This window comes from Anopheles ziemanni, chromosome 2 (assembly GCF_943734765.1).
Source record: "Anopheles ziemanni chromosome 2, idAnoZiCoDA_A2_x.2, whole genome shotgun sequence".
Taxonomy (NCBI): domain Eukaryota; kingdom Metazoa; phylum Arthropoda; class Insecta; order Diptera; family Culicidae; genus Anopheles; species Anopheles ziemanni.
Window position 1 is genome coordinate 31,996,418 of NC_080705.1, and position 24,299 is coordinate 32,020,716.

At 45.7% G+C, this 24,299-nt stretch overlaps 4 protein-coding genes and 3 pseudogenes across 4 annotated transcripts; 3 read left to right on the forward strand and 4 right to left on the reverse strand.

Annotated features, from left to right (window-relative positions):
• Positions 1–2,292: 2,292 nt before the first annotated feature.
• LOC131293416 (cuticle protein 16.5-like) lies at positions 2,293–2,849 on the forward strand. The gene is made up of 2 exons (XM_058321495.1): positions 2,293–2,298; positions 2,370–2,849. Exons 1-2 carry the CDS (start codon positions 2,293–2,295, stop codon positions 2,847–2,849), a joined length of 486 nt encoding a protein of 161 aa, XP_058177478.1.
• A 281-nt stretch (positions 2,850–3,130) lies between these two features.
• On the reverse strand, positions 3,131–13,168 carry LOC131293417 (uncharacterized; annotated as a pseudogene).
• A 489-nt stretch (positions 13,169–13,657) lies between these two features.
• LOC131293418 (uncharacterized) lies at positions 13,658–17,604 on the forward strand (annotated as a pseudogene).
• Positions 17,605–18,445: 841 nt separating this feature from the next.
• On the reverse strand, positions 18,446–19,124 carry LOC131293419 (adult cuticle protein 1-like). Its single transcript, XM_058321496.1, has 3 exons — positions 19,101–19,124; positions 18,976–19,041; positions 18,446–18,895 (listed from the first exon to the last, which is right to left on the reverse strand). The coding sequence occupies exons 1-3, from the start codon at positions 19,122–19,124 to the stop codon at positions 18,446–18,448; spliced, it is 540 nt and encodes a 179-aa protein (XP_058177479.1).
• Positions 19,125–19,320: 196 nt separating this feature from the next.
• Positions 19,321–19,944, reverse strand: LOC131293420 (uncharacterized). The gene is made up of 3 exons (XM_058321497.1): positions 19,939–19,944; positions 19,442–19,875; positions 19,321–19,381 (listed from the first exon to the last, which is right to left on the reverse strand). The coding sequence occupies exons 1-3, from the start codon at positions 19,942–19,944 to the stop codon at positions 19,321–19,323; spliced, it is 501 nt and encodes a 166-aa protein (XP_058177480.1).
• Positions 19,945–20,089: 145 nt separating this feature from the next.
• On the forward strand, positions 20,090–20,860 carry LOC131293421 (uncharacterized; annotated as a pseudogene).
• A 1,487-nt stretch (positions 20,861–22,347) lies between these two features.
• Positions 22,348–22,824, reverse strand: LOC131293422 (adult cuticle protein 1-like). Its single transcript, XM_058321499.1, has 2 exons — positions 22,819–22,824; positions 22,348–22,746 (listed from the first exon to the last, which is right to left on the reverse strand). Exons 1-2 carry the CDS (start codon positions 22,822–22,824, stop codon positions 22,348–22,350), a joined length of 405 nt encoding a protein of 134 aa, XP_058177482.1.
• Between the last annotated feature and the right edge of the window lie 1,475 nt (positions 22,825–24,299).

Genomic DNA, 24,299 nt, shown 5'->3' on the forward strand with positions numbered 1-24,299 from the left:
AGGCGTTCCACTGTGGGCTAGAACTTCACTCGAACCAACGAAAGAAAGAAGGTATTAGGAAGGTAGGCACTTTGAATCAAAGATATTTTTTTTAATTAGGTTGGTTTGTTATGGGACAGTGAGACAACCATTCAGTCCCTATGGCTTGATTAGTACCATTTTATTAACAACGTGATTTAGAAAATCACAGGAGAACATCATATTTCTCGCGTGATTTTAAAGTTGACAACATTTTTCCTTGATATGGCTGTATATACATTTTTCCAAACAAAACAAAGCAAGGTACTTTTAATATGCAATGGCCTACAGATGTATCTTACTCATACGGCATTTAGAACATGGGCGAAATCAGTAGGAATCGAAAACATATCCTTCATTAAAAGAAGAAGGTCTCATTCTTCATTAAAATGGGTTAAATTGGACTGTTAGGTATGGCTTGGTGGCAGTTGTAGAATTTTAGCCGTTTTACAACGCGTTCCTTAAACCAAGCTCCTAATGCCATTAGCCATGGAACAAACCTTCCTATTGAGAGAATGGTCTCCCAACCGGGATGATTAGGCTGTATTATAAGACCGGGAATATTTATCGACACATTAGTCAATTAATCGTGCTTGACAAATAACAGGTATTGGCCCTGTTATAATTTTTTTTTTTACTCAATTTTTCATTATGATAGTCAGTAATGTATTGTATCCGGACAGTGCAAAACACATCCCTCAGGTAAAGTCAGGTACAATCTTCTAACTGAGTTGAAGCTTTGATATACTCAATTTATCACAATTTTGCTAGATTGTAATGCAAATTCTTTAATCAACATGGGCCCGTGTAACCGGGCCGTTATACCTAGTTACAAAAAAAAATCATTATTTCTGCAAATGATAATTACTAATTATTAAGTTCCAAGCGACTTGTGTTTCATTAAGTTTAGGAGAGCTCTTTCCTGCAAATGGACCATAAAATACCGTATCTGCATCGCACTTAAGACTTAAGGTTCGTTTGCGACGCGACATCTTAATCCCTGCTACCGGTCGCTGCTGTCATCGGCATTGCTATCTTAATCCGAACCAGAGCTCATTAAAGCAAAGAAAAATCCCCCTCTATCGACTTGAATTTATCACAAGCCACAACGGCGCTTCAACTGGTCCACCGAACCTGCATCATGGACAGTTGTAGAAATCTATCCATCAATCGATCGAACTGCAATTGAACCATTTTGCAACACATGGCCGTAAGGACTCGGCAGGGAGCTGAGAACTTTCATTAGCATAAACCGTTTCGTTGGTGTAATTTCGTTTTATGTTTTCGTTCAAAGGTTTGTCATGCTGTCTTGAGTTTGCTTGAACTTCGTGCCTTACTGAAAACTCGGGAAGAAACATCAAGAGCCAAGCGGTCCAACCAGCCGCTGTCGATAAATGGCAATCAATCAACGACAGGTTCCGCCGTCTGCACAACCAAAGCACCGATGCTGGCTGGGCCACTTTGAGGCACTTGACGTAAAACACACCTTCTCGATGTAATCTCTCACTCTTCGTACTCACAATACGATCAGTGGGAATGAACCAGTGGGTCGGCAAAGGGAAAACGAATGGAAAGGAGCGGGGTTTACGTACCGGGTGCAGCTTTTTGCTGCCTTCATATACATCCATGCCGGCTCGGGTGCGGGAAGCCGTGCAACAAATTGCAGACTATAACCGAAGCGCGGGATTGGCAGCATTTGTGAAGATTAATGTTTTTTTGAACAACGTTTGCGTTGAGCTTCGAAGCACACACCAACACATGTATGCGATCATTCGGATGGCGCCAGTCATGTTGGGGTAGGTCCGGGATACAAAAGATATTAAACAGGCAACTGGTAGTTGTAAATCACCTTCCGCTATCTTTAGATGAAGCTACAGACGAATGGAGCTGAAAGAATAATACCAAATAGAACAACATTGGTATGGAGAAAACTATTGATCCATGGAACAACGAGTAAAAACCAACGAAGCTTTTCTAACGGCGTAATTCGATCCATGTATGAGTCCTGTCAAAGATTGACTGGACCAGTTTGTTATTTGGAAACCTGTTTCCAACAGACCCGTCCTGTTGCTCTTTGTTATAATCGCTACCTTGTAGGAAATATTTTTTGTACCAATTTGACGCAATGTATTCGGTAATCGTTCAACCCGAAATAATATGAGGAAGGTGCTTGGATATATAAATAGACGGCTCAATTGCCGAAAACATCAGAATCAGAACGATCTGCAACTCGATCACATACCAGCAACCAACACAAAACCCTAACCCACAATCATGAAGGTAAGATTTATCATTTTAGATCCTGGACCTATCTCTTCTTACTGGTATCGCTTCTTTTCGGGACCAAATAGTGCATCGCAGCTGTAGTCATGGTTGCCCTGGCCGCCGTCGCCGAGTGCGGCGTTGTGCCGGTGGTTTACTCCGCTCCCGTCGAGAAGACCGTCGTCCAGCAGAACGTGGCCCCGAAGTACGTCGTGCCTGCCCCGCTCACCTACGCCGCCCCAGCCGTTGCTTACGCTGCTCCCGCTTACTCCTATGCTGCGCATACCGTATCCCATGCCGTCCCAGCAGTGTCCTATGTCGCCCCGGAAACCCGTGTCGCGTACTCAGCGCCAACCTTCTACGCTGACTCGGATGTTGTTGAAGCCGCCCCGGTTGCCGTTGCACCGGCCGTTGCCACCGTCGTTGCCCAGCCAGCCGTCGCCGTCGTCGCCCAGAAGGAGGCTCGCTATCTCGCCGCCAACCGTGGCGCCGTTCATGAGGCTCCCCTGGCCGGACACGCCGTGAACCAACAATCCCTGAACGTCGAGCCGGCCCCGGGAACTCTGTAAGCGATACTCAAAGCGCGCGGACTATGGGCGAAAAAGTTCAAACCAGCTAATTTAAGATAACATTCCAGTCACAGCGAAAACATTCGAGAATAAAATAGAAAGCTCTCACTCAACAGACCTGTATAACGGTTGATTTAAAAAATAAAGATGTAAGAAAAGAAACAAAAAGAAGCAATTTCACAAAAGCAACAAAATACAAAATGCAAAATTGTGCACTTTAGAGAAACAAAACTCGTTTATAAACAAACAATCCATCTATCATGCCAAGCTAATATCACTTTCTAAGCCACAATCGATTTCTGGTTGACAAGATGGCCTGGCAGTGGCGCCACATGGACGGCTCCTGGGTTCGCTGCAACATACTTCGCAGCATGAGTCTGAACCGGGAGGTAGTTATTGTATCCGTATCCGTATGCCTGGCCCAATCCATATCCATGTCCAAGACCGTATCCGCCATATAGACCCAGTGGGTTGACCGTCTTCAGAGAGCTGGCGACGTTGGCCTGGACGACAGTTGGGGCATGACCGAGTCCATATCCTCCGTACAGACCCAGCGGGTTGACGGTTTTCAGAGTGTTCACATTGGCCTGGACGACGGTGGGAGCGTACTTCGATCCGTAATATCCGAAAAGGCCGTTATTGTAGGCAGAGTAAGGAAGGGCGGCCGAGTACGGGTATGACAATCCATGGTCCAGAACGGATGAGTATCCCAATCCATTCAAGGGAGAGTAGTGGCCAAGTCCATCGTAACCGTTCAGGCCATAGAGTCCCGCGTTGTAGGAGTACGGAAGGACTGTCTGGACGGCGGGAAGATACGATCCATTGGAGACGGCGACCAGAGCTAGGACAGCAATCGCGACAAATGCCTAAACAGTAATTTTATAACGTGACTATCATTTAACCCAAACGCACATTTTCCTTTTCGAACCTTACCTTCATGTTTCCAGTAGAGTGAACCAATTGATTGCTTTTGATCGCGGAAAGTTGCTAAAGGACTGTGATCGTTTGACCCGCGGATCGTCTGCTTTTATAACGGACCGTATGTGACACATCGTTGTGAGAGTCCTTGGCGATAGAGTCTTCCTTTCGCTTCACACTTCCGTTAGCAGGTACTATAAAAGATGCGTTCATCAATCCGATCATCATCAGTTTGTATTCGTAGCTTCCATCGTCAAATCGTTGTTTTACATCTAGTTCAAAAATGAAGGTAAATATTTTCAAAAAGAAGTGATCGCTCAGTTTCTAATGATCCAATAATGATGTGTTTCAGCTCTTCGTCGCAATCATTGCCCTGGCTTTCGTCGCTGTCTCTCAGGCGTCCTACCTTCCATACAACGATGTCCTTTCCTACCAGGGATACGGTTCTGGACTGCCTCTTTCCAAGGTCGTCGTCGATCAATCGTACGGTCTTCCAGCAGTAGTGGACAAGTACTCCTATCCATCGGTGTACGGATCTTACCCGGCAGTGAAGCAGGTCGTCGGATACCCATCAGTCGCCCCAGTCCTTACCACCAAGGTCGTTGACAACAGCTATGCCCTGGGATACAACAAGCTGGTTGCTCCAGTAGTGGCCACGAAGGTCGTTGATAACAGCTACGCCCTGGGATACAACAACTACGCTCTGGGATATAACAACTATGGCCTGGGATACAACAAGCTGGTGGCCCCAGTCGTCGCCAACCAGTACGGTTTGGGATACAACAAGCTGGTGGCTCCGGTTGTCGCCACCAAAGTTGTCGATGATGGACTGTTGAACTACGGAGGCTACGGACTGGGATACAACAAGTACCTGTCGTCTGCTCCAGTTGCCAAATACGTGTTGTAAAATTATTTTGTTCTAATAAACTGGCCCGAATTATGATATATTGCTTCTAACCAAATACGTAATCGTTTCGAATCAATTTTAACTCTCTTATTTTCTTTGTCCGTTCATTCGTCGCGAGGTTTTTGGAAAGGCGTCCGAAGTGAATACGTTCGCTTGCGGTTTCTTCTTCCGTTGTCTTTTGTGTCTCATTCAAACGATGGTGTTTCCTCATTTAAAAATCGTTCGCTTCATTTGGGTTGATATAAAAAGGCTGCAAGGCTCGTGAATCAATCAGAATAAGAACGATCCTCCACTCGATCACACACCATCAACCCCCAAAACAAATCCCAAACCGCAATCATGAAGGTGAGAAAGATTATTCCTGTTTCTGACGACAAACGTTTTCCAGGATAGTTTATTCAATTGGACCCTCTATTCCCGAACAGTGCATCGCAGCTGTAGTCATTGTTGCTCTGGTCGCCTCGGTGCAGGCTGGCGCTGTCTACCCCTCGGTCTACACCGTGCCGCAGGCTACTGTGGTCCAGCAGAACGTCGTGCCGAAATACGTCACTGCCTACTCTGCCCCGGCCGTCACCTACGCCAGCCACGCCGTTGCCCCGGCCGTCTCGTACGCCAGCCATGTCTCTGCTCCGGTGTCCTATGTTGCCCCAGCCTCCTATGCTGCCCCGGTCGCTTATGCCGCCCCGGTCGCTTACGCCGCTCCGACCACCTATGCCTATGAGCAGGCCCAGTACGTGCCACAGGTGTACGCCCCGGTCCAGAAGGAGGCCTCGTACGTCGCTGCCACCCGTGGAGCCGTCCATGTTGCTCCTCTTGCAGGACACGCCGTCAACCAGAAGTCCCTGAACGTCGAGGCTGCTCCCGGAACGCTGTAAATTGTGATCTTCATATCGCTTTCCTCCTGGTGTACATACTTTCTCAATAGAATAGATCGAGATGGATAGTCGAAGGAAAATAAAATTTTATTTTTAAAAACCTTAATTTATCGTGCCTTAATTTTATTTGTTTTCTAAATTTGTCTTTACTTATTTGATTTGAAATTCAAATCAAAATTCGTATGTTAATTAACCCTTTCACTATTTGTCCGTTTGGCGATCGATAAGAGCCTTAAGTCTTGTATTTGGAAATAATTGTGTTAGATACACTTTTGTTTCCTGACGTCAGCTGTCGAAACAGCTCAGAAAGGATTGCTAAACGACTGCAATAAACGAAAAAGAGAATTCGGCGAAAGGATCGATGACCCCAGCGGTCGTCCTTTGGAGGCTGCTAGAAAATAGGGTGTGTTTGGGCTCAATAAACTCATAGCGTGAAAACGAATCGTAGTAAAAGTCTTATTCTTGGGTTTAGCTGCAGATAGCAGTACTACACAATTTCTTATTGATATATACTTCGAACGCATGTTGGGACGAATTCATATATATTATTTCACTATGTTTTTAATACAAACAAAATAAAAGAAGACGGGGTGAAAGTTAAAGATGTATATAAAAGGGTATAAAAAAGCACAATATTTGTGTTTCTTTTTTATATTTGATTCTGTTGACACTTCTTGTACTCGATAGAGTTTGAATGATATTTTTATATTGTCGAAACCTTTTTCACAACGTAAAGATAGTTATTGAAATAACAGTTCTCAAATAATATTTCCATTGATTTGTTTACAGTTTTGAACACCCTTTTATTTACACAATATCACATTTTTTAAGACACAATGGATTAAGCCACAATCGATTTCTGGTTGACAAGATGGCCTGGCAGTGGCGCCACATGAACGGCTCCCGGGTTCGCCGCAACATACTTCGCAGCATGAGCCTGAACCGGGAGGTAGTTGTTGTATCCGTATCCGTATGCCTGGCCTAATCCATATCCATGTCCAAGACCGTATCCGCCATACAGACCCAGCGGGTTGACCGTCTTCAGAGAGTTGGCGACGTTGGCCTGGACGACAGTTGGGGCATGACCGAGTCCATATCCTCCGTACAGACCCAGCGGGTTGAAAGTCTTCAGAGTGTTCACATTGGCCTGGACGACGGTGGGAGCGTACTTCGATCCGTAATAGCCGAGAAGGCCGTTATTGTAGGCAGAGTAAGGAAGGGCGGCCGAGTACGGGTACGATAATCCATGATCCAGAACGGAGGAGTATCCCAATCCATTCAGGGCAGAGTAGTGGCCAAGTCCATCGTAACCGTTCAGGCCATAGAGTCCCGAGTTGTAGGAGTACGGAAGGACCGTCTGCACGGCGGGAAGATACGATCCATTGGAGAGGGCGGCCAGAGCCAGGACAGCAATCGCGACAAATGCCTAAACAGTAATTTTATAACGTGACTATCATTTAACCCAAACACAAATTTTCTTTTTCGAAGCTTACCTTCATGTTTCCAGTAGAATGAACTAATTGAATGCTTTTGATCGCGGAAAGCTGCTAGTGAACTGTGATTTTGACCCGTGGATCGTCTGCTTTTATAACGGACCGTATGTGACACGTTTTGAGAGACCTTGGCGATAGAGTCTTACTTTCGCTTCACACTTTCGTAAGCAGGTACTATAAAAGATGGTAAGGTAAATATTTTCAAAAAGAAGTGATCGCTCAGTTTCTAATGATCCAATAATGATGTGTTTCAGCTCTTCGTCGCAATCATTGCCCTGGCTTTCGTCGCTGTCTGCCAGGCGTCCTACCTTCTATACAACGATGTCCTTTCCTACCAGGGATACGGTTCTGGACTGCCTCTTTCCAAGGTCGTCGTCGATCAATCGTACGGTCTTCCAGCAGTAGTGGACAAGTACTCCTATCCATCGGTGTATGGATCCTACCAGGCAGTGAAGCAGGTCGTCGGATACCCATCAGTCGCCCCAGTCCTTACCACCAAGGTCGTTGACAACAGCTACGCTCTGGGATACAACAACTACGCTCTGGGATATAACAACTATGGCCTGGGATACAACAAGCTGGTATCCCCAGTCGTCGCCACCAAAGTCGTCGATGATGGACTGTTGAACTACGGAGGCTACGGACTGGGATACAACAAGTACCTGTCGTCTGCTCCAGTTGCCAAATATGTGTTGTAAAAATGTTTTCTTCTAATAAACTGGCCCGAATCATGATGTATTGCTTCTAACCAAATACGTAATCGTTTCGAATCTCCTTTAGCTCTCTCATTTTCTTTGTCCGTTCATTCGTCGCGAGGTTTTTGGAAAGGCGTCCGAAGTGAATACGATCGCTTGCGGTTTCTTCTTCCGTTGTCTTGTGTGTCTCATTCAAACGATGGTGTTTCCTCATTTAAAAATCGTTCGCTTCATTTGGGTTGATATAAAAAGGCTGCAAGGTTCGTGAATCATTCAGAATAAGAACGATCCTCCAATCGATCACACAACCATCAACCCCCAAAACAAATCCCAAACCGCAATCATGAAGGTAAGACAGATTATTCCTGTTTCTGACGACAAACGGTTTCCAGGATAGTTTATTCAATTGGACCCTCTATTCCCGAACAGTGCATCGCAGCTGTAGTCATTGTTGCTCTGGTCGCCTCGATGCAGGCTGGCGCTGTCTACCCCTCGGTCTACACCGTGCCGCAGGCTACTGTGGTCCAGCAGAACGTCGTGCCGAAATACGTCACTGCCTACTCTGCCCCGGCCGTCACCTACGCCAGCCACGCCGTTGCCCCGGCCGTCTCGTACGCCAGCCATGTCTCTGCTCCGGTGTCCTATGTTGCCCCAGCCTCCTATGCTGCCCCGGTCGCTTATGCCGCCCCGGTCGCTTACGCCGCTCCGACCACCTATGCCTATGAGCAGGCCCAGTACGTGCCACAGGTGTACGCCCCGGTCCAGAAGGAGGCCTCGTACGTCGCTGCCACCCGTGGAGCCGTCCATGTTGCTCCTCTTGCAGGACACGCCGTCAACCAGAAGTCCCTGAACGTCGAGGCTGCTCCCGGAACGCTGTAAATTATGATCTTCATATCGCTTTCCTCCTGGTGTACATACTTTCTCAATAGAATAGATCGAGATGGATAGTCGAAGGAAAATAAAATTTTATTTTTACAAATCTGAATTTTTCGTGCCTCAATTTAATTCTTGTTCTAAAAGAACGTCTTCACTTAGTTGATTTGAAATTCAAATCAAAATTCGTATGTTAATTAACCCTTTCACTATTTGTCCGTTTGACGATCGATAAGGGCCTTAAGTCTTGTATTTTGAAAATAATTGTGTTAGATACACTTTTGTTTCCTGACGTCAGCTGTCAAATCAGCTCAGAAAGGATAGCTTAACGACAGCAATAAACGAAAAAGAGAATTCGGCGAAAGGATCGATGACCTTAGAGGTCGTCCTTTGGAGGCTGCTAGAAAATAGGGTGTGTTTGGGCTCAATAAACTCATAGCGTGAAAACGAGTCGTAGTAAAAGTCTTATTCTTGGGTTTAGCTGCAGATAGCAGTACTACACAATTTCTTATTGATATATACTTCGAACGCATGTTGGGACGAATTCATATATATTATTTCACTATATTTTTGATACAAACAAAATAAAAGAAGACGGGGTGAAAGTTAAAGAGGTATATAAAAAGATACAAAAAAGCACAATATTTTTGTTTGTTTTTTTTTTATTTTTTATTGTGTTGACACTTCTTGTACTCGATAGAGTTTGAATGATATTTTAATATTGTCACAACCTTTTTCACAAAGTAAAGATAGTTATTGAAATAACAGTTCTCAAATAACTCAAACATTTCCATTGATATGTTTGCAGTTTTGAACACCCTTTTATTTACACAATATCACATTTTTCAAGACACGATGGGTTAAGCCACAATCGATTTCTGGTTAACAAGATGGCCTGGCAGTGGCGCCACATGGACGGCTCCCGGGTTCGCGGCAACATACTTCGCAGCATGAGCCTGAACCGGGAGGTAGTTGTTGTATCCGTATCCGTATGTCTGGCCCAAACCGTATCCATGTCCAAGACCGTATCCGCCATACAGACCCAGCGGGTTGACCGTCTTCAGAGAGCTGGCGACGTTGGCCTGGACGACAGTTGGGGCATGACCGAGTCCATATCCTCCATACAGACCCAGCGGGTTGAGAGTCTTCAGAGTGTTCACATTGGCCTGGACGACGGTGGGAGCGTACTTCGATCCGTAATAGCCGAGAAGGCCGTTATTGTAGGCAGAGTAAGGAAGGGCGGCCGAGTATGGGTACGATAATCCATGATCCAGAACGGAGGAGTATCCCAATCCATTCAGGGCAGAGTAGTGGCCAAGTCCATCGTAACCGTTCAGGCCATAGAGTCCCGAGTTGTAGGAGTACGGAAGGACCGTCTGCACGGCGGGAAGATACGATCCATTGGACAGGGCGGCCAGAGCCAGGACAGCAATCGCGACAAATGCCTAAACAGTAATTTTATAACATGACTATCATTTAACCCAAACACAAATGTTCTTTTTCGAAGCTTACCTTCATGTTTCCAGTAGAATGAACTAATTGAATGCTTTTGATCGCGGAAAGCTGCTAGTGAACTGTGATCGTTTGACCCGCGGATCGTCTGCTTTTATAACGGACCGTATGTGACACATCGTTTTGAGTGTCCTTGGCGATAGAGTCTTACTTTCGCTTCACACTTCCGTTAGCAGGTACTATAAAAGATCCGGTCATCACTCCGGTCATCATCAGTTTGTATTCGTAGCTTCCATCGTCAAATCATTGTTTTACATCTAGTTCAAAAATGAAGGTAAATATTTTCAAAAAGAAGTGATCGCTCAGTTTCTAATGATCCAATAATGATGTGTTTCAGCTCTTCGTCGCAATCATTGCCCTGGCTTTCGTCGCTGTCTCCCAGGCGTCCTACCTTCCATACAACGATGTCCTTTCCTACCAGAGATACGGTTCTGGACTGCCTCTTTCCAAGGTTGTCGTCGATCAATCGTACGGTCTTCCAGCAGTAGTGGACAAGTACTCCTATCCATCGGTGTACGGATCTTACCCGGCAGTGAAACAGGTCGTCGGATACCCATCAGTCGCCCCAGTCCTTACCAAGGTCGTTGACAACAGCTATGCCCTGGGATACAACAAGCTGGTTGCTCCAGTAGTGGCCACCAAGGTCGTTGACAACAGCTACGCTCTGGGATACAACAACTACGCTCTGGGATATAACAACTATGGCCTGGGATACAACAAGCTGGTATCCCCAGTCGTCGCCAACCAGTACGGTTTGGGATACAACAAGCTGGTGGCTCCGGTTGTCGCCACCAAAGTCGTCGATGATGGACTGTTGAACTACGGAGGCTACGGACTGGGATACAACAAGTACCTGTCGTCTGCTCCAGTTGCCAAATGTGTGTCTCATTCAAACGATGGTGTTTCCACATTTAAAAATCGTTTGCTTCATTTGGGTTGATATAAAAAGGCTGCAAGGTTCGTGAATCAATCAGAATAAGAACGATCCTCCAATCGATCACACAACCATCAACCCCCAAAACAAATCCCAAACCGCAATCATGAAGGTAAGAAAGATTATTCCTGTTTAACAAGAGGAACATGTTCCAGGATAGTTTATTCAATTGGACTCTCTATTCCCGAACAGTGCATCGCAGCTGTAGTCATTGTTGCTCTGGTCGCCTCAGTGCAGGCTGGCGCTGTCTACCCCTCGGTCTACACCGTGCCGCAGGCTACCGTGGTCCAGCAGAACGTCGTGCCGAAGTACGTCACTGCCTACTCTGCCCCGGCCGTCTCCTACGCCAGCCACGCCGTCGCCCCGGCCGTCTCGTACGCCAGCCATGTCTCTGCTCCGGTGTCCTATGTTGCCCCAGCCTCCTATGCTGCCCCGGTCGCTTATGCCGCCCCGGTCGCTTACGCCGCTCCAACCGCCTATGCCTATGAGCAGGCCCAGTACGTGCCACAGGTGTACGCCCCGGTCCAGAAGGAGGCCTCGTACGTCGATGCCACCCGTGGAGCCGTCCATGTTGCTCCTCTGGCTGGACATGCCGTCAACCAGAAGTCCCTGAACGTCGAGGCTGCTCCCGGAACGCTGTAAATTATGATCTTCATGTCGCTTTCCTCCTGGTGTACATACTTTCTCAATAGAATTGATCGAGATGGATAGTCGAAGGAAAATAAAATTTTATTTTTACAAATCTGAATTTATCGTGCCTTAATTTTATTTGTTTTCTAAATTTGTCTTTACTTAGTTGATTTGAAACACAAATCAAAATTCGTATGTTAATTAACCCTTTCACTATTTGTCCGTTGGGCGATCGATAAGGGCCTTAAGTCTTCTATTTTGGAAATAATTGTGTTAGATACACTTTTGTTTCCTGACGTCAGCTGTCAAATCAGCTCAGAAAGGATAGCTTAACGACAGCAATAAACGAAAAAGAGAATTCGGCGAAAGGATCGATGACCTTAGAGGTCGTCCTTTGGAGGCTGCTAGAAAATAGGGTGTGTTTGGGCTCAATAAGCTCATAGCGTGAAAGCGAATCGTAGTAAAAGTCTTATTCTTGGGTTTAGCTGCAGATAGCAGTACTACACAATTTCTTATTGATATATACTTCGAACGCATGTTGGGACGAATTCAAACATATTATTTCACTATGTTTTTGAAACAAACAAAACAAAAGAAGACGGGGTGAAAGTTAAAGATGTATATAAAAGGGTATAAAAAAGTACAATATTTGTGTTTCGTCTTGTTCTCGATAGAGTTTGAATGATATTTTTATATTGTCGAAACCTTTTTCACAACGTAAAGATAGTTATTGAAATAACAGTTCTCAAATAATATTTCCATTGATTTGTTTGCAGTTTTGAACACCCGTTTATTTACACAATATCACATTTCTCAAGACACAATGGATTAAGCCACAATCGATTTCTGGTTGACAAGATGGCCTGGCAGTGGCGCCACATGGACGGCTCCCGGGTTCGCGGCAACATACTTCGCAGCATGAGCCTGAACCGGGAGGTAGTTGTTGTATCCGTATCCGTATGCCTGGCCCAATCCATATCCATGTCCAAGACCGTATCCGCCGTACAGACCCAGCGGGTTGACCGTCTTCAGAGAGCTGGCAACGTTGGCCTGGACGACAGTTGGGGCATGACCGAGTCCATATCCTCCGTACAGACCCAGCGGGTTGAAAGTCTTCAGAGTGTTCACATTGGCCTGGACGACGGTGGGAGCGTACTTCGATCCGTAATAGCCGAGAAGGCCGTTATTGTAGGCAGAGTAAGGAAGGGCGGCCGAGTATGGGTACGATAATCCATGATCCAGAACGGAGGAGTATCCCAATCCATTCAGGGCAGAGTAGTGGCCAAGTCCATCGTAACCGTTCAGGCCATAGAGTCCCGAGTTGTAGGAGTACGGAAGGACCGTCTGGACGGCAGGAAGATATGATCCGCTGGAGGCGGCGGCCAGAGCCAGGACGGCAATCGCAATGAAACCCTGGGAATTTAAATAAAATCTATTTAACAAATGTGTTTTTGAATATTATGAACACGAGCTTACCTTCATGATTCAAAACAGAATGATCAGCGGCTTCAGATTGCGTTGGCAGATACGAGTGGACTGTATTTTTCCACATACTACGTGATCCATTTATACAACTCGAGCTAGTGAAGGCCTTGATTTTCCTTTACGGCTGCGTATAAAATTTTGTAGAAGAAATCCGATATTTCCACAGGTTACCTTCTACATCAAGGATGGAAGCAGTGTCGTATATTATTTGACACACTTCACCAAATGTTTCTAGGAGGTAAAGTGAATGTGATCGAGCCTTAAAGCAGATTTTGTTTAACGAAGCGTGATGTTTTGAAAGGAATTCGAAAATAGCAGTTGACTTTTTAATAATAAGATACTTCTACTTAGTTCATGATTGAATGAAAAAGTAGCACACTTTGCTTGCAATTGTTTCCCTTTTCCGCATCACTAAGCATTTATTCTGTTTGGTGTTTGTTCATTTCCGGATGGTTAACCAGTCTGTATTAAAGCAATATCAAATCTATGGATCAGTTGGAGAGGTAGGTTCAAATTAAAAAAAAAACGTTTTGTAAATCAAAGAAAACATCATGAAAATAGGAAATTCTGAGAAAATAGTGAATATTGGTTAAATTACAATATTTTCAATTAATTATACCCCCGCATCGTCGCGATTGCTGTCCTGGCTCTGGCCACCCTCTCCAATGGATCGTATCTTTCCGCCGTCCAGACAGTCCTTCCGTACTCCTACAACACGGGACTCTATGGCCTGAACGGTTACGATGCACTTGGCCTCTACTCTCCGTTGAGCGGATTGGGATACTCCTCGGAACTGGATCATGGATTATCGTACCCATACTCGGCCGCCCTTCCTTACTCTGCCTACAATAACGGCCTTCTCGGATATTACGGATCGAAGTACGCTCCCACCGTCGTCCAGGCCAATGTGAACACTCTGAAGACTCTCAACCCGCTGGGTCTGTATGGAGGATATGGACTCGGTCATGCCCCAACTGTCGTCCAGGCCAACGTCGCCAGCTCTCTGAAGACGGTCAACCCGCTGGGTCTGTATGGCGGATACGGTCTTGGACATGGATACGGTTTGGGCCAGACATACGGATACGGATACAACAACTACCTCCCGGTTCAGGCTCATGCTGCGAAGTATGTTGCCGCGAACCCGGGAGCCGTCCATGTGGCGCCACTGCCAGGCCATCTTGTTAACCAGAAATCGATTGTGGCTTAATCCATTGTGTCTTGAGAAATGTGATATTGTGTAAATAAACGGGTGTTCAAAACTGTAAACAAATCAATGGAAATATTATTTGAGAACTGTTATTTCAATAACTATCTTTACGTTGTGAAAAAGGTTTCGACAATATAAAAATATCATTCAAACTCTATCGAGAACAAGACGAAACACAAATATTGTGCTTTTTTATACCCTTTTATATACATCTTTAACTTTCACCCCGTCTTCTTTTATTTTGTTTGTTTCAAAAACATAGTGAAATAATATGTTTGAATTCGTCCCAACATGCGTTCGAAGTATATATTAATAAGAAATTGTGTAGTACTGCTATCTGCAGCTAAACCCAAGAATAAGACTTTTAGTACGACTCGCTTTCACGCTATGAGCTTATTGGGCCCAAACATACCCTATTTTCTAGCAGCCTCCAAAGGACGACCTCTAAGGTCATCGATCCTTTCGCCGAATTCTCTTTTTCGTTTATTGCTGTCGTTAAGCTATTCTTTCTGAGCTGATTTGACAGCTGACGTCAGGAAACAAAAGTGTATCTAACACAATTATTTTCAAAATACAAGACTTAAGGCCCTTATCGATCGCCAAACGGACAAATAGTGAAAGGGTTAATTAACATACGAATTTTGATTTGTGTTTCAAATCAACTAAGTAAAGACAAATTTAGAAAACAAATAAAATTAAGGCACGATAAATTCAGATTTGTAAAAATAAAATTATATTTTCCTTCGACTATCCGTCTCGATCAGTTCTATTGAGGAAGTATGTACACCAGGAGGAAAGCGACATGAAGATCACAATTTACAGCGTTCCGGGAGCAGCCTCAACGTTCAGGGACTTCTGGTTGACGGCGTGTCCTGCAAGAGGAGCAACATGGACGGCTCCACGGGTGGCAGCGACGTACAAGGCCTCCTTCTGGACCGGGGCGTACACTTGCGGCACGTACTGGGCCTGCTCATAGGCATAGGCGGTCGGAGCGGCGTAAGCGACCGGGGCGGCATAAGCGACCGGGGCAGCATAGGAGGCTGGGGCAACATAGGACACCGGAGCAGAGACATGGCTGGCGTACGAGACGCCCGGGGCGACGGCGTGGCTGGCGTAGGAGACGGCCGGGTAGGCAGTGACGTACTTCGGCACGACGTTCTGCTGGACCACAGTAGCCTGCGGCACGGTGTAGACCGAGGGGTAGACAGTGCCAGCCTGCACCGAGGCGACCAGAGCAACAATGACTACAGCTGCGATGCACTGTTCGGGAATAGAGAGTCCAATTGAATCACCTATCCTGGAAACCGTTTGTCGTGAGAAACAGGAATAATCTTTCTTACCTTCATGATTGCGGTTTGGGATTTGTTTTGGGGGTTGATGGTTGTGTGATCGATTGGAGGATCGTTCTTATTCTGATTGATTCACGAGCCTTGCAGCCTTTTTATATCAACCCAAATGAAGCGAACGATTTTTAAATGAGGAAACACCATCGTTTGAATGAGACACACAAGACAACGGAAGAAGAAACCGCAAGCGATCGCATTCACTTCGGACGCCTTTCCAAAAACCTTGCGACGAATGAACGGACAAAGAAAATAAGAGAGCTAAAGGAGATTCGAAACGATTACGTATTTGGTTAGAAGCAATACATCATGATTCGGGCCAGTTTATTAGAAGAAAACATTTTTACAACACATATTTGGCAACTGGAGCAGACGACAGGTACTTGTTGTATCCCAGTCCGTAGCCTCCGTAGTTCAACAGTCCATCATCGACGACTTTGGTGGCGACAACCGGAGCCACCAGCTTGTTGTATCCCAAACCGTACTGGTTGGCGACGACTGGGGCCACCAGCTTGTTGTATCCCAGGCCATAGTTGTTATATCCCAGAGCGTAGTTGTTGTATCCCAGGGCGTAGCTGTTATCAACGACCTTCGTGGCCACTACTGGAGCAACCAGCTTGTTGTATCCCAGGGCATAGCTGTTGTCAACGACCTTGGTGGTAAGGACTGGGGCGACTGATGGGTATCCGACGACCTGCTTCACTGCCGGGTAAGATCCGTACACCGATGGATAGGAGTACTTGTCCACTACTGCTGGAAGACCGTACGATTGATCGACGACGACCTTGGAAAGAGGCAGTCCAGAACTGTATCCCTGGTAGGAAAGGACATCGTTGTATGGAAGGTAGGACGCCTGAGAGACAGCGACGAAAGCCAGGGCAATGATTGCGACGAAGAGCTGAAACACATCATTATTGGATCATTAGAAACTGAGCGATCATTTCTTTTTGAAAATATTTACCTTCATTATTGAAGTGAAAAACAATGATTTGACGTTGGAAGCTACGAATAGAAACTGATGGTGACCGGATTGATGAACGCATCTTTTATAGTACCTGCTTACGGAAGTGTGAAGCGAAAGAAAAACTTTATCGCCAAGGACTGTCAAAACGATGTGTCACGTACGGTTCGTTATAAAAGCAGACGATCCGCGGGTCAAACGATCACAGTTCACTAGCAGCTTTCCGCGATCAAAAGCATTCAATTAGTTCATTCTACTGGAAACATGAAGGTAAGGTTCGAAAAAGAAAATTTGTGTTTGGGTTAAATGAAAGTCACGTTATAAAATTACTGTTTAGGCATTTGTCGCAATTGCTGTCCTGGCTCTGGCCGCCGCCTCCAGCGGATCATATCTTCCTGCCGTCCAGACGGTCCTTCCGTACTCCTACAACTCGGGACTATATGGCCTGAACGGTTACGATGGACTTGGCCACTACTCTGCCCTGAATGGATTGGGATACTCCTCCGTTCTGGATCATGGATTATCGTACCCATACTCGGCCGCCCTTCCTTACTCTGCCTACAATAACGGCCTTCTCGGATATTACGGATCGAAGTACGCTCCCACCGTCGTCCAGGCCAATGTGAACACTCTGAAGACCGTCAACCCGCTGGGTCTGTACGGAGGATATGGACTCGGTCATGCCCCAACTGTCGTCCAGGCCAACGTTGCCAGCTCTCTGAAGACGGTCAACCCGCTGGGTCTGTATGGCGGATACGGTCTTGGACATGGATATGGATTGGGCCAGGCATACGGATACGGATACAACAACTACCTCCCGGTTCAGGCTCATGCTGCGAAGTATGTTGCCGCGAACCCGGGAGCCGTCCATGTGGCGCCACTGCCAGGCCATCTTGTCAACCAGAAATCGATTGTGGCTTAATCCATTGTGTCTTGAGAAATGTGATATTGTGTAAATAAACGGGTGTTCAAAACTGCAAACATATCAATGGAAATATTATTTGAGAACTGTTATTTCAATTACTATCTTTACGTTGTGAAAAAGGTTTCGACAATATAAAAATATCATTCAAACTCTATCGAGTACAAGAAGTGTCAACACAATCAAATATAAAAAAGAAACACAAATATTGTGCTTTTTTATACCCTTTTATATACATCTTTAACTTTCACCCCGTCTTCTTTTATTTTGTTTGTATCAAAAACATAGTGAAATAATATATATGAATTCATCCCAACATGCGTTCGAAGTATATATCAATAAGAAATTGTGTAGTACTGCTATCTGCAGCTAAACCCAAGAATAAGACTTTTACTACGACTCGTTTTCACGCTATGAGCTTATTGAGCCCAAACACACCCTATTTTCTAGCAGCCTCCAAAGGACGACCTCTAAGGTCATCGATCCTTTCGCCGAATTCTCTTTTTCGTTTATTCCAGTCGTTTAGCAATCCTTTCTGAGCTGATTTGACAGCTGACGTCAGGAAACAAAAGTGTTTCTAACACAATTATTTTCAAATACAAGACTTAAGGCCCTTACCGATCGCCAAACGGACAAATTGTGAAAGGGTTAATTAACATACGAATTTTGATTTGAATTTCAAATCAACTAAGTAAAGACAAATTTAGAACACAAATTAAAGTAAGTCACAATAAATTCAGTTTTAAAAAAATAAAATTATATTTTCCTTCGACTACCCATCTCGATCAATTCTATTGAGAAAGTATGTACATCAGTAGGAAAGCGACATGAAGATCACAATTTACAGCGTTCCGGGAGCAGCCTCAACGTTCAGGGACTTCTGGTTGACGGCGTGTCCAGCCAGAGGAGCAACATGGACGGCTCCACGGGTGGCAGCGACGTACGAGGCCTCCTTCCGGACCGGGGCGTACACCTGTGGCACGTACTGGGCCTGCTCATATGCATAGGTGGTCGGAGCGGCGTAAGCGACCGGGGCGGCATAAGCGACCGGGGCAGCATAGGAGGCTGGGGCAACATAGGACACCGGAGCAGAGACATGGCTGGCGTACGAGACGGCCGGGGCAACGGCGTGGCTGGCGTAGGAGACGGCCGGGGCAGAGTAGGCAGTGACGTACTTCGGCACGACGTTCTGCTGGACCACAGTAGCCTGCGGCACGGTGTAGACCGAGGGGTAGACAGCGCCACCCTGCACCGAGGCAACCAGAGCAACAATGACTACAGCTGCGATGCACTGTTCGGGAATAAAGAGTCCAATTGAATAACCTATCCTGGAAAATGTTCCTCTGGATAAACAGGAATAATCTTTCTCACCTTCATGATTGCGGTTTGGGATTCGTTTTGGGGGTTGATGGTGTGTGATCGAGTGGAGGATCGTTCCTATTCTGAATGATTCACGTACCTGACAGCCTTTTTATATCAATCCAAACGAAGCAAACGATTTTTGAATGTGGAAACACCATCGTTTGAATGAGACACAAAAGACAACGGAAGAAGAAACCGTAAGCGATCGCATTCACTTCGGACGCCTTTCCAAAAACCTCGCGACGAATGAACGGACAAAGAAAATAAGAGAGCTAAAGGAGATTCGAAACGATTACGTATTTGATTAGAAGCAATACATCATAATTCGGGCCAGTTTATTAGAACAAAATAATTTTACAACACGTATTTGGCAACTGGAGCAGACGACAGGTACTTGTTGTATCCCAGTCCGTAGCCTCCGTAGTTCAACAGTCCATCATCGACAACTTTGGTGGCGACAACCGGAGCCACCAGCTTGTTGTATCCCAAACCGTACTGGTTGGCGACGACTGGGGATACCAGCTTGTTGTATCCCAGGCCATAGTTGTTATATCCTAGAGCGTAGTTGTTGTATCCCAGGGCGTAGCTGTTGTCAACGACCTTGGTGGCCACTACTGGAGCAACCAGCTTGTTGTATCCCAGGGCATAGCTGTTGTCAACGACCTTGGAGGTAAGGACTGGGGCGACTGATGGGTATCCGACGACCTGCTTCACTGCCGGGTAAGATCCGTACACCGATGGATAGGAGTACTTGTCCACTACTGCTGGAAGACCGTACGATTGATCGACGACGACCTTGGAAAGAGGCAGTCCAGAACTGTATCCCTGGTAGGAGAGGACATCGTTGTATGGAAGGTAGGACGCCTGAGAGACAGCGACGAAAGCCAGGGCAATGATTGCGACGAAGAGCTGAAACACATCATTATTGGATCATTAGAAACTGAGCGATCACTTCTTTTTGAAAATATTTACCTTCATTATTGAACTGAAAAACAATGATTTGACGATGGAAGCTACGAATAGAAACTGATGGTGACCGGATTGATGAACGCATCTTTTATAGTACCTGCTAACGGAAGTGTGAAGCGAAAGTAAGACTCTATCGCCAAGGACACTCAAAACGATGTGTCACATACGGTCCGTTATAAAAGCAGACGATCCGCGGGTCAAACGATCACAGTTCACTAGCAACTTTCCGCGATCAAAAGCAATCAATCGGTTCACTCTACTGGAAACATGAAGGTAAGGTTCGAAAAGGAAAATGTGTGTTTGGGTTAAATGATAGTCATGGTATAAAATTGCTGTTTAGGCATTTGTCGCGATTGCTGTCCTGGCTCTGGCCGCCCTCTCCAATGGATCGTATCTTCCCGCCGTGCAGACGGTCCTTCCGTACTCCTACAACTCGGGACTCTATGGCCTGAACGGTTACGATGGACTTGGCCACTACTCTCCCTTGAGTGGATTGGGATACTCCTCCGTTTTGGACCATGGATTATCGTACCCATACTCGGCCGCCCTTCCTTACTCTGCCTACAATAACGGCCTTCTCGGATATTACGGATCGAAGTACGCTCCCACCGTCGTCCAGGCCAATGTGAACACTCTGAAGACCGTCAACCCGCTGAGTCTGTACGGAGGATATGGACTCGGTCATGCCCCAACCGTCGTCCAGGCCAACGTCGCCAACTCTCTGAAGACGGTCAACCCACTGGGTCTATATGGCGGATACGGTCTTGGACATGGATATGGTTTGGGCCAGGCGTACGGATACGGATACAACAACTACCTCCCGGTTCAGGCTCATGCTGCGAAGTATGTTGCCGCGAACCCGGGAGCCGTCCATGTGGCGCCTCTCTCTGGCCATCTTGTCAACCAGAAATCGATTGTTGCGTAAAATTGGTGATACTTTTTCCTGTGATATGTTTTACATTTTTTAATAAACAATTGTTCATTCCTCTACTATACGTTTTTACAATGATTTCTCCTTTTAATCACCCTAATCTGATACCTTAAAATTGATGCGGCACAATTGTAGCTATATTCCTATTTTTAAATCTAATTTGCAGAAATGCGAAACACCCGTGTTTTCCTTTTGTTCATTTATTGTTGTTAGTGAAATACCTAATTGTGTGTGATGTAATTTGATTTCGTTTATTTCAACACTTTCGATCGTCATTTATAACTTACTAACTTTGACTTTGTTCAAGCCGTAAATCATTTAATTTAATAATTTAATGTACAGGCATAGAGCTGTTAAGTTTTGTTATTGGCGACACCCATATTTCATGGTCATTAACGTGCACGAGCAAAGAAGCCGGACAAAGCTGAAACAAACCACAATATCAATCTACGCGCCACCAAGCAGTTTTCGCACTGTTACCGTTACAACCGGCAACTGTTTCGAGGGTCACGCACGTGCCAGGAAACATTTACGCACGACGTCGTGAAACGCACCGTGCCGGGACCGATTTTTCAAGATCAATGACGCCAGAAACGGTACCGAACGCCAGCGACATTCGAAACCGGTTGAACATTCGCTATGCAGCTTTGGGAAGGGGAATGCATGAATTCAGCCGATCGAGCCCTTGTTGGACGAAATGATGAATTTGACGTGATCGTAAAATTACTGTTCCATCGATCTGCTGTAACTGCCATCAGGGTTGTTTATCTGGTAGAGGAAGGGGGGGGTGGTCGGAGGATTGGAGTGGGATGCATGTTTACTTTATTCGCCGTGACGTGATGTGGCCCACCAATCGGTTGTAGCCCCCAACTTCACCAAACCTCACCACAGCTCCACGATCTCCGGAAGTCGAAGAATGGAAAGGTTTGCGATCGCATACGCACACTTATAGGAGGGGTAGGAGAGAAGTGTGGACGCCCGTTGGTTTTTAGACACACCAAGTCGTGGGCGACCTTCAGCGCGGGGTAGGTGTTAATGGGCGCGCTGACATAACCGAACACGAAACGACCACCCCACGTCAAAAGTGGTTGAACTCCGCTGTCTGCCCAACACGGGAGATTGCAATCGCCAACTAAAACCAGTCTATATGTTTGTTTTCTTTCTGGGAAAATGGTAGCTGATTGATTGGCAGTCGTCGATGCAGGCGCGTTGTAAAAGGAAATGGAAAAAATATCATCACGACATCCGTTTTAAGCTCATTTATCAAAACCACATACGAACCAAGTGTTTGCTAGCGACATACCATTTTTTGAAATACCCCTGAAGTATGCCAGAACTTAGGAGTTTCAGGAAAAGGAAGCATGGTTCTCGAGAAGCAGGAATGATTCAAAAGGACAGTTGTTTAGATAACAGTTTGGGACTCGTTTATTGAGGTAGGGACGTATTCACAAGGGACCCATCGGGAAGAATAGTAGATCAATTTACAGGGTTCCGGGAGCTGGGGCCAGGTTGAGCGACTGCTGGTTGACGGCATGTCCGGCAAGGGGAGCCTCATGGACGGCACCACGGGTAGCGGCCAGATAGCGAGCCTCCTTCTGCACATGGGCGTAGACGGGAGCGGCGGCGTAGGCAACCGGGTGGACAGCATGGCTAGCGTAGGACACGGCAGCCGGAACGGTGGCGTAGTTGTAGGCCGAGTAGGCAGCGTAGGGAGCAGCGACGTAGGGGGTGGCGTAATCGGACACGACATACTTCGGGGCGACGTTCTGCTGAACGACCGTGGTCTGCGGAACAGAGTAGGCCAGCGGGACGGCATACGACGTGTAGGCACTTCCTTCGGCGGCGGTGACGGCCAGGGCGATCATGACTGCAACGATGCACTGCAAAAGAGGATCAACACCGATTAGAACTGGCCAATATCCAGCATGCGCCTTCAAACAATCCCTTCTTACCTTCATTTTGATAGATTTGTTTGTTTGGTTTTGCGTGTCGCAAATGGAAGGTTGCTTCTGAACTGGGCTGAACTCAACCAACTTATGATTCTGTCGGCACTGCGACCTAGTTCTTTTATACCGACGCAAACCCTCAAAAACATTAGCCAGAGAACCAAGACTCCGAAAAAAAACACCACAGCAAGAAACCTACACACTAAACACTCAAAAGGAAGCCCTCCTCCAACGCAAGGATCCAGAGTGTCCCCACCCCAAGGCGTTACTTCTCGCGTACCTCTAACAATGGGGCATTCCTTTGTGCTGGCATCGAGTACGAAGAAGGAGTAGAAGTAGCGCTAGTAGACGGTGAACGTAATGAACGTTCTCCTCCAAACTCCGGGTCAGTGCGTACATTCCTTTCAGCTATCAGCTATCGAGCCGAAAAACTTGAGAATTCACACTTTAGGGCTATACTTTAAACTCCAAGCATTCTGTCGTCACGCATAAAAAACCCAGTTTTGCCGCCGACTTTTAGTTGATGGATAGAGCGATTTCTGACAGCAGGATGTAGGATCTAGGAATGTCTTTCATAATGGGTGTACACATCAATAGAGACATTAGGCATTTGGGGCGCTGTACGAAAACGGATGTCGTGATGATATCGTGCAAAAGATTGTATTTTAGATAAAAACATCTATAATCTACATCAGAAGACTTTCGAAGGAGTGTTCTTTAATGGCAAAGGCTATGTGAAATAGGACGATTCAATTTTTTGAAGGAAATTGTAGCCTTTCTTACTTTTCCATTGGGGTTTGTTAAGTTGTCTTATGAAGGCGATTTTATTTATTTGTTTTTAAACTTTTCAAAACGATTATTGAAGCTGGTCTTATAAATGGCTATTTTTGTCAACAGCAACCTTTTCGGCAGTGAAAAAGGCAGTGAAATTTGATCAAAAGCTGACCTTTAGGGCCCTCCTTGGATACAAACAAATTAGGGTAAAAAGTAATCAACGAACAGAAAATTCAAATCAAGCATTAAAAATTGATTGATAAATTATAAAACTATCATCAAACCGACCATACTTGGCACTTGGTGGCACGTGCCGCCGGTTTGGGACAAACGTTTTAAAAATGAGGGGAAAACTGTAGCAAATTAATAGTCAAACCTTCAAATTTCACAGAAAGGTATTAAACGCATATTAAGCATTCCACCTTGGCATAGTACAAAAAAACACACACTTGATAACTAATTTATCAAGCATTGCCGAACAATCGGGTAAGCAAACTAAGAAGCTACTTAAGGTCCCGAGCTTTCAAAGATTCCGTCCTTTTGGTCCATATTTTTAAAGATTTTAATGTTGTTTTTATTTTTATTATTCTGCCACAAAGTGGTATATTTAATCAAATGTATGATGAGTTTATGAATTTAGTTTTGAATTAAAGAAAATTAAGAATATGAAAAAGCGAGAAGGATCCAACTTATCTGAATTATGTGTTGATGCA